Source organism: Struthio camelus, chromosome 11 (assembly GCF_040807025.1).
Source record: "Struthio camelus isolate bStrCam1 chromosome 11, bStrCam1.hap1, whole genome shotgun sequence".
Lineage (NCBI taxonomy): Eukaryota > Metazoa > Chordata > Aves > Struthioniformes > Struthionidae > Struthio > Struthio camelus.
The window spans coordinates 25,758,019-25,770,284 of NC_090952.1; the positions used below are offsets into that span (position 1 = coordinate 25,758,019).

Consider the following 12,266-nt stretch of genomic DNA (forward strand, 5'->3'; position numbering starts at 1 on the left):
AGCTTGAAGTAAATTGGGCTTCAGAATGTGGCGCAAAGGTTGTTCTTACACAGCTACGTGAGGAGCCTGTTTAATCCTGGAGAGTTTTCCAACAATTCTCCAAAGGAGTTTTATTTATGTTTTGGAAGGACACCTTCAGCTTGGCATTTCAGAGGAAATTAAGAGAACTCATGAGGCACCTAGGATATGTCTATGTTGCAGGTGCAGAGAAGCCAGACAAGAGTTGTTCGCATAATTCTCGCAGGGAGCCTGGAGTTCAGTTAACGACTGATCTGCGTAGCACAAAGTTGTCTCTCTGTCTCTTTGCTGCGTTGCAGACTGTTGCAGACTCTGACTACAATGCAGACCTTGCCGTAGAGCTCTCCAAGCTCCTCTGCTGGGGCAGGAAGCAGAACACTCGTAACTGCCAGTGAAGACCGAGCAATACTTTCTCTTGCGTAATGTATGCTGCAATCTGTAGGGACAGGAGTCTTCCATGACTTGTGTTCTCACACTGAGACTCTTGGGTTGAGAGTGGGGTGGGGTAAGCAGAGGAGGGAGGTCAAGAAGAAATCCAGGTGAGAAAGGGAGGAACACGAGTTATGCCCTGAGATCATAGGGAGCTGCTGTACAGACTTAGAACAGGTAAGATCAGAATATTTTCAGGTGCCTAGTGTTATCAAGGCAAGAGCTTTAAAAGGTAGGGTTTGGCTTGTAGGTACCCTGTTTAAATAGAGAACGATGAATTAGTCGCTCTGTAGGGTTTTTATTGGTTTAGCCTTGTCATTTGATGGCTTATAATTAGCCTCTAATGGGATGATGGGTAGGGAGATGTATCTGGGAGAGACTGAAGCTGCTGCTCTTATTTCTTTAGCTTATTTCTTTGCCACTTTTGACAGCATCGACACTGTAGTTGTCAGGCAGGGCTGATATGGTATTTATTGTTGACTATCAGAGGGACTGTGACTTATCTGTAGGTACAGTATAGGGAGTTTGGTGATGTTTTTCATCTGTCATGTTGGCTCAGATATTCGAGATTTTGCAGTGTTGAGCTAAGTTGGCTAGAGTGCTAATTAGCTCTTCAGTTGCCCTGTGAAGGGGATGCATCTGTGATTGTTGCTTCCTGCATCCAAAACCTGAGTGGTAGGCATTCCCTAATGCCAGGGGGTTTGGTAAGTATGTGAAATGTTAGGAGAAGAAACTGTGAAGTCGCACCCAAGTGTCTGAATTGTCTCCCATTCTGCATGTTTCTCAGCTGGCGTGCTAGTTAGTGAGTAGTCGAAACAGAAGTAACAGCTTTGGGGAAACAGCAGAGCCTAAACAGCCAGTGCTCTAGCAACTGCCTCAGTCCCTTTCAAGCGTAAGATGAGGATTGGTCTGATTGCTCTCTTTCCCTAGGAGAAAATTGAAGATAATAACAGAGCGTGTAAAGATGATGGGGAAGGAGGGATTTAGCACTGCTCAAAGCTCATGTAACGAGAAGGCACGTATGAGATGAAAAGTGAAGGTCCAGTAACAGCAGAGGAAGAGGCTAAAACTGCATTCTCTGGTATGTATGCTAGAGGTGATTATTCTCACTTGCTTTAAAGGAGGAGACTAAAAACCTGTGACTGTGTGAGATTTCAATACGGGAATGGTAAGGGAAGCTGTTACTAAGGTTTATAGATGTGTTCAGCAAGAGGAAATGGCAGCAGGAACTGCTTGTAGTGCAGAAACCTCTAAGGCAGAGCAAGCAAGGCTATCTCATTTCAGAGCACATCCGGATCCTGGAGCCTGCTGGAGCACTTTGGTTTTGGTTATGGGTGCTCGTACTGCTTGGATAAAGTAGCTATTGCAGCTCCTGTGGTTCTCTAGTTTTTTAGCAGCAATTCAAAATTACAGCTTTATCGGATACACTATCCAAGAAGTGGGATTCTGTATGAGCAACTTCATGATGTGCTGAAATTCAGCCAGTATGCAGAGGAGAATACAGCATGCTTTTTGAGATTATTGGCTGTTAGAGTTGCAGAGTGACAAAGTATTTTGACTATCATAAAGAGACACCATTGCCTTTTGCTATCGTATTTGATCACCTTGTTTATTATGAACTGATACTGCATGAGTGCATTGTAGACCAAGGACTGATGATCTGTCTGGTCCTTATCGGTTTGCTCTTAGGTTTAAACCCCAGTCGTTTGCAGGCTTCAGAAGCTACAAGTTGTGCCTTTATGCAGCTTCCTCTTGAACAGCAGTGACTGCATTTGCAAGAATCAGTAACTCTGCAGAATCTATCTAGTACCTAGATAATTCTGTGACATCAAAGGAGTAAATACATTTCCTTTTTTTCTGGCATGCTTGCTAGAAGCCTTTTTTCGTGGCTGGCTTACTAGAAGCTGCTATCTATCAGAGAAAGCTACAAATGGCAGAGTGTAGTCAACTGCTTTTCCATGGTGCTACCCTCAGGAGCTTGAAGAAGACGTGGTTTTGTGTGGTCCTGCTGAAGAGAGCCATCATTCCCTCTCTTTTTCCCTCTATCTTGGTCATGGCTTAGGTACCTGCGTGCCTGCCTGGTGAGTCACCTGAGTGCCAGAGCTAGCCAAACAGGAGAGGAGGAAAGCAGGACGGCTCAGCCAGTCACAAAGCTATGCCTTTGGGGCACGCTTTCCTTTATTACAGTCTAGCCACTGTGCTCTACCTGATGCTCCTAGCGATTACGCGCTCCAGAAGAAAACCTGTAAAACCCTGCACCCTTTACTAGTTCAGGCTACTTCTGGCAGTAGGTTTCGATGCTGGATACTACTTCGCAACAAGAAGACTGAGTCTTCGGAGTGGACTGCGCTCTTTTAGACTGGTTCCTACTTAGGACTGCAACTGCACTTGTAACGTTAATCCTGCCTCTGAGCTTTGTCTAGCATACACAGAGGTCATAGGCATGTCGGGGATTTTCCTTATGCTAACCAACAGTAGCAATCCATGCCTTTTATAGGGAGGAACTACTCCATGCTTCAGCAAAGGACCGTTGTTTGTGAAGAGCGGGTGCATCTATTACTGGCAAGCATACGCTGCTTGCCGCAGGCTGTGTTAGGGGTGACAGCCTCGGTTCCTTTCATATCCCTGCGGCTGCTGTCAGCAATGGGAAATCTCTTCCATGTTTTAAAAAGATTCCCATGTTTGCTGTGAGTGGTCTGTACAAAAGGCTTTCTAATTCCACAAAAATCTGCTGTGCTTCAGCTCTCACCCGTGCCTCTCTCTCCCTGTCTGAAGAGCCCTTTGGTACCCTCTGCGTCTGCCTGTGGAGGTACCTGCCACCGAGGCTGCCACCTCGTCGCCTTCTCTCTCCTACTCCCTCTGGAGCTGCGCAAGGGCTGGTGCGGAGGCCGGGGTTTGCTCCCTTGCCTTCCCGGGTTCACAGGGTGGCTTTCCAGCGTCGCTGCCAGCTCCACCTACCCTGTTCCCCCAAATTGCCTTCTTAACTCTCCTCTTTCCACGTCTGGAGACCTGCATGTCCGTTTTGACACAGCGCTTTCCTGAGAGGTCATGCCTGCTTTCCTGCTCAATACCCTGCCTCGGTCTGGCCTGACAGCCCTGCTTTCGAGGCTGGTCTCCTATTCTGTAGCTGTGTTGTGTGCTCCCTATTCCTAGGTACAAATTTGCATTTTGAAGTATTTATATACATTTTCCTTGGCTGGATCTGGCTTACCAAACAACACAAATCACTTTATAGTCTTCTACGTTATCTGCAGTTCCCGCATGTATATCACCTATGGTTTTATCAGCAGTGTTTTTCTATTTCCTTGAAAATCGCTCTTAGCAATGTTGCAGCGCTGTTCTGTGCACTCATCAGCAGACGCAGCTATACCAGGATCCCCGTCCCGCTTTGCTGCGCTAGGAAGAGGTCTGATGTGGACAGCATCCTTAACGCCCCTCCTTTCCCTCCCTCCCTCCCTCCCCCCCTTGTCCTTTAGCCTAACGCGGAGCTTCTGACGTTTCTGCATCTTCTCTGGATAATTAGTTTTGTCATTTGCAAATGCTGTGACTTGACTGCTCCATCTCTTCTCTGACTATAATAAATGTTTTAAGCAGTGACTACAACAGGGAGCCTTGAGGATCCCAGTGGCCAACCTTTAGCCATCTCCTATGACCCTGCTCTGCACTCGCTCTGTTTATACGGTTACCCGTGGGAACGCCTGTCGCAGGAAACTTCTCCTGTTAGACCAAAGTGCCACTGTTCTCCTGTTTCGAGCCAGCACTTCAGTTCCCAGGCAAACTCTTCTGCTTTTTGGCTTCTGCATGAGACTGCTCTGTTCTGCAGCACATCAAGGCTCTCTTCATACTTTGCCCTCTCTTATGCCACTTCCAGAGCTGGCCCTTGCTCTTCCCCCTCCGCCCGGGGCTGCCCCCTCAGGCGCTGCGACGGGCAGCGGCTGTCTGGCACTCAGCAGGAGGGGAAGGTGTTGGTTGATCGGAGCCAGGGTTGGAGATGGGCACAGCATCGCCTCCAAAAGTGCTGCTCCGATGAGCCGGCACGAAGCTGCGTTGCCCTAAGGGGCTGCTTCCTCTTCCCTGCAGCCGTCGAAGCGCCCGAGGCTGCCGGAGCGGTGCTGCGGCTCTTGCTGAGAAACCGTGGAGGGAGGCAGCGAGTCCGCGCAGGCGTGCGACTGCAAATGCACGTGGCCCCGGGGTGCTGACCCAGAAGTTGGCGCAGCACCGTCTGAAGCGGCATCTCCCGGGCCAGACGGCTGCGACCCCTTGCCTTAGCCCTCAGGTCACCGGGGCCTCCGCTTGGGCCAGGAGCTGCGGAAACCACAGTTTACTTCGTGTGACTGCTGCGGCGGTGCAGCAGAGGAATTAGCACACCCGGGGCAATCAGAGTAACGCCGTTGCCCGCTCTGCAATCGCAACGGTGCTGCTTTGCTCAGGCTCATCAGGTCGGGGAGCTTCCTTCCCTGGCCTCGCTCAGCGCGGCCCCGGTTCCCCCCAGCTACCTGCTGCCCCTTCTGCGATAAGTCTCGGCGCGCAAGTCAGCCACGGCATTATCTCCGTGTTGCCTTTGAGGCCCGCGAAGAAACACGAGCTCCATATTCTTATTGGCACAGGGATGGCAACAGCTGCAGCCCTGCTGAAAGGACAAGGAGATCTGAAACCCTATAGCTCCCTGGCCCTGCTCAGCCCCGGGGACAGCAAATTCGCCAGCCCCCAGCTCTGCCTGACTTCATGTGATCCCCCCAGCCCGAGCACAGGCTCTGGATGCTAGGGGCACTTTTCCATCCGCCCTTTCAGATCATTGGGTCATTTATTGCATTTTTGAGGCATTTCCAAGTTGCTTGTGCTTCTGTAAGGGTTCCCCAGCGCGCTCGCATTTGCCTTCTGTCTTTCGTGTTGGCCGTGGGTTTATACAGGGTATTACGCAGGTATGGGGTAGAGCGTGAACTGAGCTTGTTGCCTGCTCCAACATCGTAGTCCTTGTGCGTGCTCGTGCCTGGGCCAGTACGAAGCAGCCGGCACACACGGCAGCATTTAATTGCTGGTCTGAGCAAAGGAGTAAAGAAGCGCCCGGCTCGTCGAGCTCTGCCAGGCGTGCGCTGGGCGAGGACTGCGGGGTATCTCGGGTGCCGGGGCTGGCAGGGGCCGGACTGCATGTCCCCAGGGTCCTTCCCTGTCCGATTGCCTCTAATCCTCCCTCTAACTCGAAAGGCCGCGTTGCGGGGAAGTTGCGCTGCAGACGCGATGGGGTTTGGGGCCGTCACCCCTTTCCGTTTCAGCTCAGCAGGGACCCGTCTGCCGCAGAGTGGCAACAGCAGCGTGCTGCCACGTCCCCTGCTAACCGCTCAGCTAGGCTCTACCTGCCCAAACTGCCGCAGGCCCCGCAGAAAGTACGTTGAAAGCTTTTCTTTCAGCTGTTTTTAAGCTACGCACCAACTTTCACAACCCGTCCCCCTATTCTTGCTCTTTAATGTTCGAAATATATGGAGCCTTGCGAGGCCAAGAGAGGGTTTGTGCGGAGGGTGTGGGATGGAGCCCCCCGGTCGCGGCGGACGGGCAGACGTCCGCTGGCATGCCAGGAGGAGCAGCGGACGGACGGGCTCCTCTTCCCTCGCTGCTGGGCTCAGCCGGGGCTGGCGGCCTCCCCGCAGCACCCAGCGCACATCCGTCCCTGGCAGCAGGACCGCAGAAATGACCCTTTACTTTAGATGTTCGTAGACATAAAATCAGGCATCTCAGGAGGGTTTCACGTTTCTTGGATGGGAACACCTGGGCTCCAGAACGGGAGCGGAGAATCAGAGCAAACCTCTGCGGGGCACGGGGAGCCCGCGGGGCCTCGTGGCATCTCGCTGCCGTCCCCCGCGCCGACGGTGGGAGTCGGGAACGCTGCCCGGGAGCAGCTCCCAGCCCTCGGCTGCACAAGACCCTGCATCGAGGGACACGTCGTCCGTGTGCGCGGCCTCTGTGCCCTAGCGCCTGAGCCTGGGGGGCTCGGTCGTGCCTCGGCGGCTGGTGGGGACCAGCACAGGATTTGCCCTGGGATCCTGGCACGTCTCGTCCTCTGCTTTGCAGGAACCTCGCAGCTATTGGTATAAACCATGCAGAAACCGAGCGCCGTCGCTGCAGCCGGGTCGCCGATGCCCCCCGGGAAAAGGCTCCTGGCAGGATGCAGCGCGCCGCCGGCCGCCCCGTGCCGGCCCCTCGCCCGGGCACGGCGGCGGAAATGCCTGCGGAGATAACGCCGCGGCGGGGCCCGACAGCTGCTGGGCTGACATGTCCATCTTTGGGCTGCTCTCCGATTACCGGCCACCTCCTCGGCAGCCGCCGGAGACGGGGCAGGCGCCCCCGACCCAGCCTCGCGGCGCCCGGGCGGCAGCAGCCCCGGCGGGGCCGACGTCGCCGGGATTTCGTCGGCGGAGCGGCGGGCGCTGCGGCGGGCCGGGGCCATGGCGTCGCTGTGCTACAACAAGGGCTGCGGGCAGAGGTTTGATGCCGAGCACAACTCCCCCGGTAAGCGGGTCGACGGAGGCCCGGCGGCGGCGGAGGGAGGGTGCACCGAGCGCGGAGGCGGCTAACGCAGCCCGGAGCAACATTACCTAATCGTTGCTCGTTTGCTAGTGTTTTAACCCTGTCCCCGGCTGCCAGGGTGCTTAAGTCGCGGTGCGCGGCATCTCGTGCGCGCCGGGCGGGAGCCGGCTGCCGGAGGCTCCTGGGCACGCGGGGGCTCTCGGGCAGCGCCGTCCCCTCCCGACCGGCTCCGTCCGATGTTTTTCCCGTTCAGATTCCTGCGTGTATCACCCGGGCGTCCCCATCTTCCACGATGCCCTGAAGGTGAGCGAGGCCTGCTCGAGTCGGGGGGGGGCCGCCCGCCGCGGGCGGTTCGCGGTACCTGACCCGGTTTGCCGTGTCCTGCTGCCTAGGGCTGGTCTTGTTGCAAGAAACGCACGACGGACTTCTCCGAGTTCCTGGCGATAAAGGTGAGCGGCCGCGCGCCTCCCCTCCGCCCGCCCTGCTTGGCCCCTCTCAGGCCACCCCGCGTCCCGGAGATGGGCGCCAGGAGGGGCTGGGACCTCCTCGCCGGGGATCCCACGGGGCTCTGCCGGGTGGGTGCACAAGCCCAAAGCACCGGCCGGGCTGGGGAGGTCTGCACAGTGCCTTGGAGGGCAGGAGGAGGCAGCAGAGGCTGGGGGAGCTGGTGGAGACTCTTGCTGCCCTTGGGCTGCTCGAGTGCACCGGAGCGGGGGTCTTTGCACCGCCGCTCAGGCTGCCCCACGCTTCTGCTCCTTGGGCGCCCTGCGGACGCAGCTCCCTGCCCTGGCGTAGGGCCGGAGAGCGTCCTCGCAGGACGCGGAGCCACCAGGAAGCCCACGGGGCTGGGGAGCAACCTCCACGATGGGCAAAGCGAAGCGGGCATCGGGCTGTCTCCGCTTCCCAGGGCTGCACGAAGGGGTATCACAGCAAGGAGAAGCCCCCTGAGCCGTTCAGCCAGGAGGAGACCGCAGACAAGCCGAAGGCCAAGCCGGCGGCGGAGCTCATCATCCAAGGACCAGCATCAGCTGAGAAGATGCAGCGGGAAAGACCGAGGTGAGGCGATGGCAGCGAGCAGCATGGCCCTGCCGCGCCGGCTCCCGCGCGCAGCCCCGGCCGGCCGCCTCCTCCAGCGAGGCGGCGACCCTGCCGCAACGCAGCTCGGGCTCCGTTGCTGTTGGTTTCCAGCTCCGATGAGCCGAGGCAACTCCTGCCCATTAAAGTATCCAGATCCCTGGAGCAGGCGCTGGAGAGACTGAGCGCGGGCGCCGAGGACGAGGCGCGCGAGGGCAACCGCGCAGGTAGCGAGGAGCTTGCGCCGGGACGGCTTCAAAACTGCCGGCTGGCGTCTCGGCGGAGCTGGGAGATGGGGCAGGGCTGCGCGCGGGGGCCCGCGCGTGCCGGCTCGCCGCGCGGGGCCGGGGCCGGGCGGCTGCCCTGCGCAACGCCTGCCGTGCGCTGTCCCCGCAGGGGAGGCTGCTGCCCGGGTGAGAGCTGGCGCCGCCTGCGCGAACGCGGCCTGCAAGGCGGTGAGTCCGCGGCGGGCGCCGGGTTTGCGCGGCGCGGGGAGCGGGGGGGGGACAAGCAGGTCTGCCGGAGGCTCCTCTTGCCCCTCGGTGCGGACGGGCCTCTCGGGGCGCCGAGTGCGGACGGGTGGGAGGTGGCAGCGTGGCTTGTGTTTGGGGGTCGAACGTGCACGGAAGAACCCCGGCAGGCTTTTAATTGAGCGCAGCGCAGCGCACTGTCTGCCTCGCACCACGCGTAGGACTGCCTGCCCGCCCCGAGGCGCGCGGGACCCGGCGGGCTTGGGAAGAGGAGGGGGAACGGGGAGCAAAAGGCAGCAAGGAGGTGGATGAGGGCATGAGGTTGGCATCGTCTGCAGAGGACGGCAACGGAGCAGGGCAGCCGGGGGGCTCCTAGCACGCCGAGGGGAGCTTCTGCGGTGTGCAAACCCCGAGAGCCTGCCAGGCACCCGCGGCGGCGTCCGGCGGCACGGCGAGCCCTGCGCCGAGGCCGGGCCGCTCGGCGAGGCTGCAGCGCGGGGATCGCAGGGGATGGCGGGCACGGCGCCGGCGTCGCAGCCGTCTGGCGGGGATCACGCCGGCGTCACGCCGAGCCGTCCCTCTGCTCCTCGTCCCGCAGGTCTACCAGGGGCCGGGCAGCAACACCGAGACTTGCACTTTCCACCCTGGAGTTCCCGTCTTCCACGAGGGGTGAGAAACGGTCCTTTAGCGGGGAATAAAGCGCTCCGTACCGCTGGGTTTGGTGGCGCTGGGCCCCGCTGGGGACCACGAGCAGCCCCCCGAGAGCCACCGCTGCCCGCTCTCCCCGCAGGATGAAGTACTGGAGCTGCTGCGCGGTCCGGACGACGGACTTCGGCGCCTTCCTGGAGCAGCCGGGCTGCAGCACGGGGCGGCACTGCTGGGCGGAGAAGGGGGTAAGGGGCTCTCAGGGGGGCGACGGCAGCCAGCAGGCTCGTGCGAGGGGTGGTGGAGAAGGAGACAGCAAGAAGGAGTCGGGCTGGGGTGTCATGTTCCCCTGAGTCGGCGCTGCAAGACGCCCTGAGCAGTCGCCACTGAGCTCGGGATAGTTTTTGTCCGGGAGCAGAAAATACAAAGCTGCTGGAAAGCAGGCTGCTCCGACAGGGCGGCATCTGCGGTCCCCGCCGCGGCGCACGCGTCACGGTGCAAACGCCTTGGGAGAGCTGTCACCTGAACCGGGGGGTGGGATTTCTCCTGGGGCGTTTGGCTGGCTGCGCGGGGCTGCGTCCGGGGCCGAGGCGCCGACGCGGACGAGCAGCGGGTTCCTGCGGGACGAAGGCGCAACGTGGCCGTTTGGGGCTGGACCGTCCCACGAACGTAGCACGTCGGCGTGATCTAGGTCCAACTGCAGAGCCCCGCGCTGCCCTCGAGACCCGGTTTCCTGACCGCACACAGCGCCCTGCTCCTGGCAGGAGCTTGAGCATAGCAGAACGACGCAGGAACGACCAAGGGATGTCCCTGGTCTGAACACGTCTTTCTGGAGCCACCCCTAGGGCAGCACGGACCCCCTCGTCCCGCAGGACCTGCCCACCTTCTCCTGCGCCTCCTGCACCGCTGCCGCGGTGCCGTGACAGGTTCCTCTCCTCCGCAGGACAAGACGGCGGTGTCCTGCCGGCAGGACTGGCACCAAACCAGCAGCCACGTGGTGGTGACGGTCTACGCCAGGAACCCGCTGCCGGCCCTCAGCACCGTCAAAGCCAACCGCACCGTGGTGAGGGGGCCGGCAGAGCCGGACGTGGGCGCGCGGCGCGCTGGGACCGCTCGCTTTCGTGACGCCTGATTGCGATGAGATACCAGCCGTGAGCCAGCCGCGTCCCGGGGACGTTTGGGCTGCTGCCGGGGCCGCGCTCGGCACTCGCGGCCGGCAGGCTGGGAGCCCTGCACCGTCCGGCAGACCAGCTCTGCTGGTACTGTGCTACCCGCTAAGACGATTTTCTTTGGCTCTCTTTCAGCTTGAGGTTCACCTCGTCTTTGAAGGGAATAAGATTTTCCAGGCAGAACTGGATCTCTGGGGGGTAAGAGCCTGTTTCCTTCGGTTTCCCGGTTCCGGCCATCCGTGGGGTGACGAGCAGAGATGCTGCCAGGCAGCTGATGCTCTCGGTGAAGCGTTTGCAGCCTCAGACACGGACTCCCCGTCAATAACGCTGCTCCAGGCGCAGTGACCAATCTCAGACTTTTGAGAACGCAGCGAGATGGTTGCTGGTACGACTTCCGTGCCGTCCTCCCTGGTCATGCTGCACGAGGCAGACTTTAATTATATTAGCACATGGAACCGCTGTGGCCCACGGGGCTCGGTCCCTCCCGGCACACAGCCTGGCGGATTTGTGGAGCGAAGAGCGGTTTCGTAGTCCCTCCCTCGCCAGCTCCTGAAGCCCCGCGGGCCGCACAGGTCCGTCACTGCTGCTGCAGCAGCTCATCTGCAGAGCTCCGGGTTTCTATAGCAGCAGAGGCGATGGGGAAATGATGCTTTTCTCTATGTATGAAAGAAAAATGGCTCATGCAGAGGCACCGGGCTGCCCCAAAGAGCCCCGTATCGTCCCCATCCTCTGCCCCACGCTCCCGCTGCAGGGCCCCGTGGGAAGACAGCGGTGCCAGGGGTCTGACTTGGTCTCGGCTGCCTGCCGGCCCCCGCACAGCTCACGGGGCCCTGCCCTCTCTCTAGGTGATCGAAGTGGAGAAGAGCTTCGTGAGCATGGTCCCCACCAAGGTGGAGATCACGCTCAGCAAAGCCAGCCCTGTCCCCTGGGGCAGGCTGGAGCTCGCCCAGAGCAGGTCGCGCTCCGGCGGGGAGCAGGCGGAGAAGGACGTTGCCGACACGGAGGAGCCGGCGGGAGCCCAGGGGGACGACTCGGACGACAGCTTGAGCTGGTCGGAGGAGGAAGACGAGGAGGTGGAGATGGGAACACCAAGCCACTGACGTTCAAGTGCTTCAACAGAAGAGAGGTGCCAGCTTCCGGCAGCACGCGTGTCCCCGAGGCGCCCGGGGGCCGCGGCACCACCTCCGGCGGAGCGCGCCAAGCCGTGCGCGGCTGCTGCGCTCCCCGTCCCCGGGCGAAAGGGCAAGTAGGTTATAGTCCGATATCCCTCACAGGTGCTTAAGAAACGTCAGCGGGACGAGATCCCCGGTCTGTGTCTCCCTTCTGCTGCCGCTGACCGGGGCAGGACGACGGAGGAGCCTCCTCACTCCCTGCGCGGGAGGCAGCCTGTACCCACGCTGGGGCTCCTCCGGCCCTGCGCCGTCGGGGACTGGCTGTAACCCGGCCCCCGAGCGTCAGTGTCCCTGCCTCCCTCCATCCCACAGCGGGGAAGGGAAGATGTTTGGACGGAGGCGGCGTCCGCGTGCAGGAGGGAAATTCAGTTGACGCCTGTGGGGTTCCCAAGGGTTTTTGACTAAGTCCTTCATAAAGATGCTTGTAGAAATGAAGCTGCCGCAGGGTAAGGGGTTAATAACTGGTGAAAACCCAGGAAACAGAGGTCAACTCTTAAAACGGAGGGGGAGGAGGCCGGCAGGGGGAGATCCCCGGCGACTCGTGCTGTTTGCCGTGTTCCAAATAGCGGGGAAGGTGGACGGAAAACGACGTGCACCGTTTGCCGATTGTACTAAAAAGTTCGGGTATTAAAAAATTACGGCAAGAACGACGGGCGTAGGGAGCGTGGCGTCCGAGCGGGCCGGCGCCGGCGCCGGGCGGCAGCCTGCAGAGGGGCGACGCGGAGCCCGCGCCCGGGAGAGGCGCCCTCGGCCCGTCCCGGCAAGTC

At 59.8% G+C, this 12,266-nt stretch overlaps 1 protein-coding gene across 2 annotated transcripts; it reads left to right on the plus strand.

Annotated features, from left to right (window-relative positions):
• The first annotated feature begins 24 nt into the window (after positions 1 to 24).
• On the plus strand, positions 25 to 12,146 carry ITGB1BP2 (integrin subunit beta 1 binding protein 2). Of its 2 annotated transcripts, XM_068956901.1 has the most exons (13): positions 32 to 1,528; positions 4,528 to 6,951; positions 7,223 to 7,272; positions 7,362 to 7,418; positions 7,877 to 8,025; positions 8,158 to 8,270; positions 8,440 to 8,498; positions 9,112 to 9,182; positions 9,304 to 9,406; positions 10,102 to 10,221; positions 10,463 to 10,525; positions 11,173 to 11,453; positions 11,602 to 12,146. In XM_068956901.1, the coding sequence occupies exons 2-12, from the start codon at positions 6,888 to 6,890 to the stop codon at positions 11,425 to 11,427; spliced, it is 1,104 nt and encodes a 367-aa protein (XP_068813002.1). In that variant the 5' UTR covers positions 32 to 1,528; positions 4,528 to 6,887; the 3' UTR covers positions 11,428 to 11,453; positions 11,602 to 12,146. The 2 variants fall into 2 exon arrangements, with proteins under 2 accessions (XP_068813001.1, XP_068813002.1); XM_068956900.1 differs by having other exon boundaries at positions 25 to 1,528; positions 6,514 to 6,951; positions 7,362 to 8,025; positions 8,130 to 8,270.
• The last annotated feature ends 120 nt before the right edge of the window (positions 12,147 to 12,266 follow it).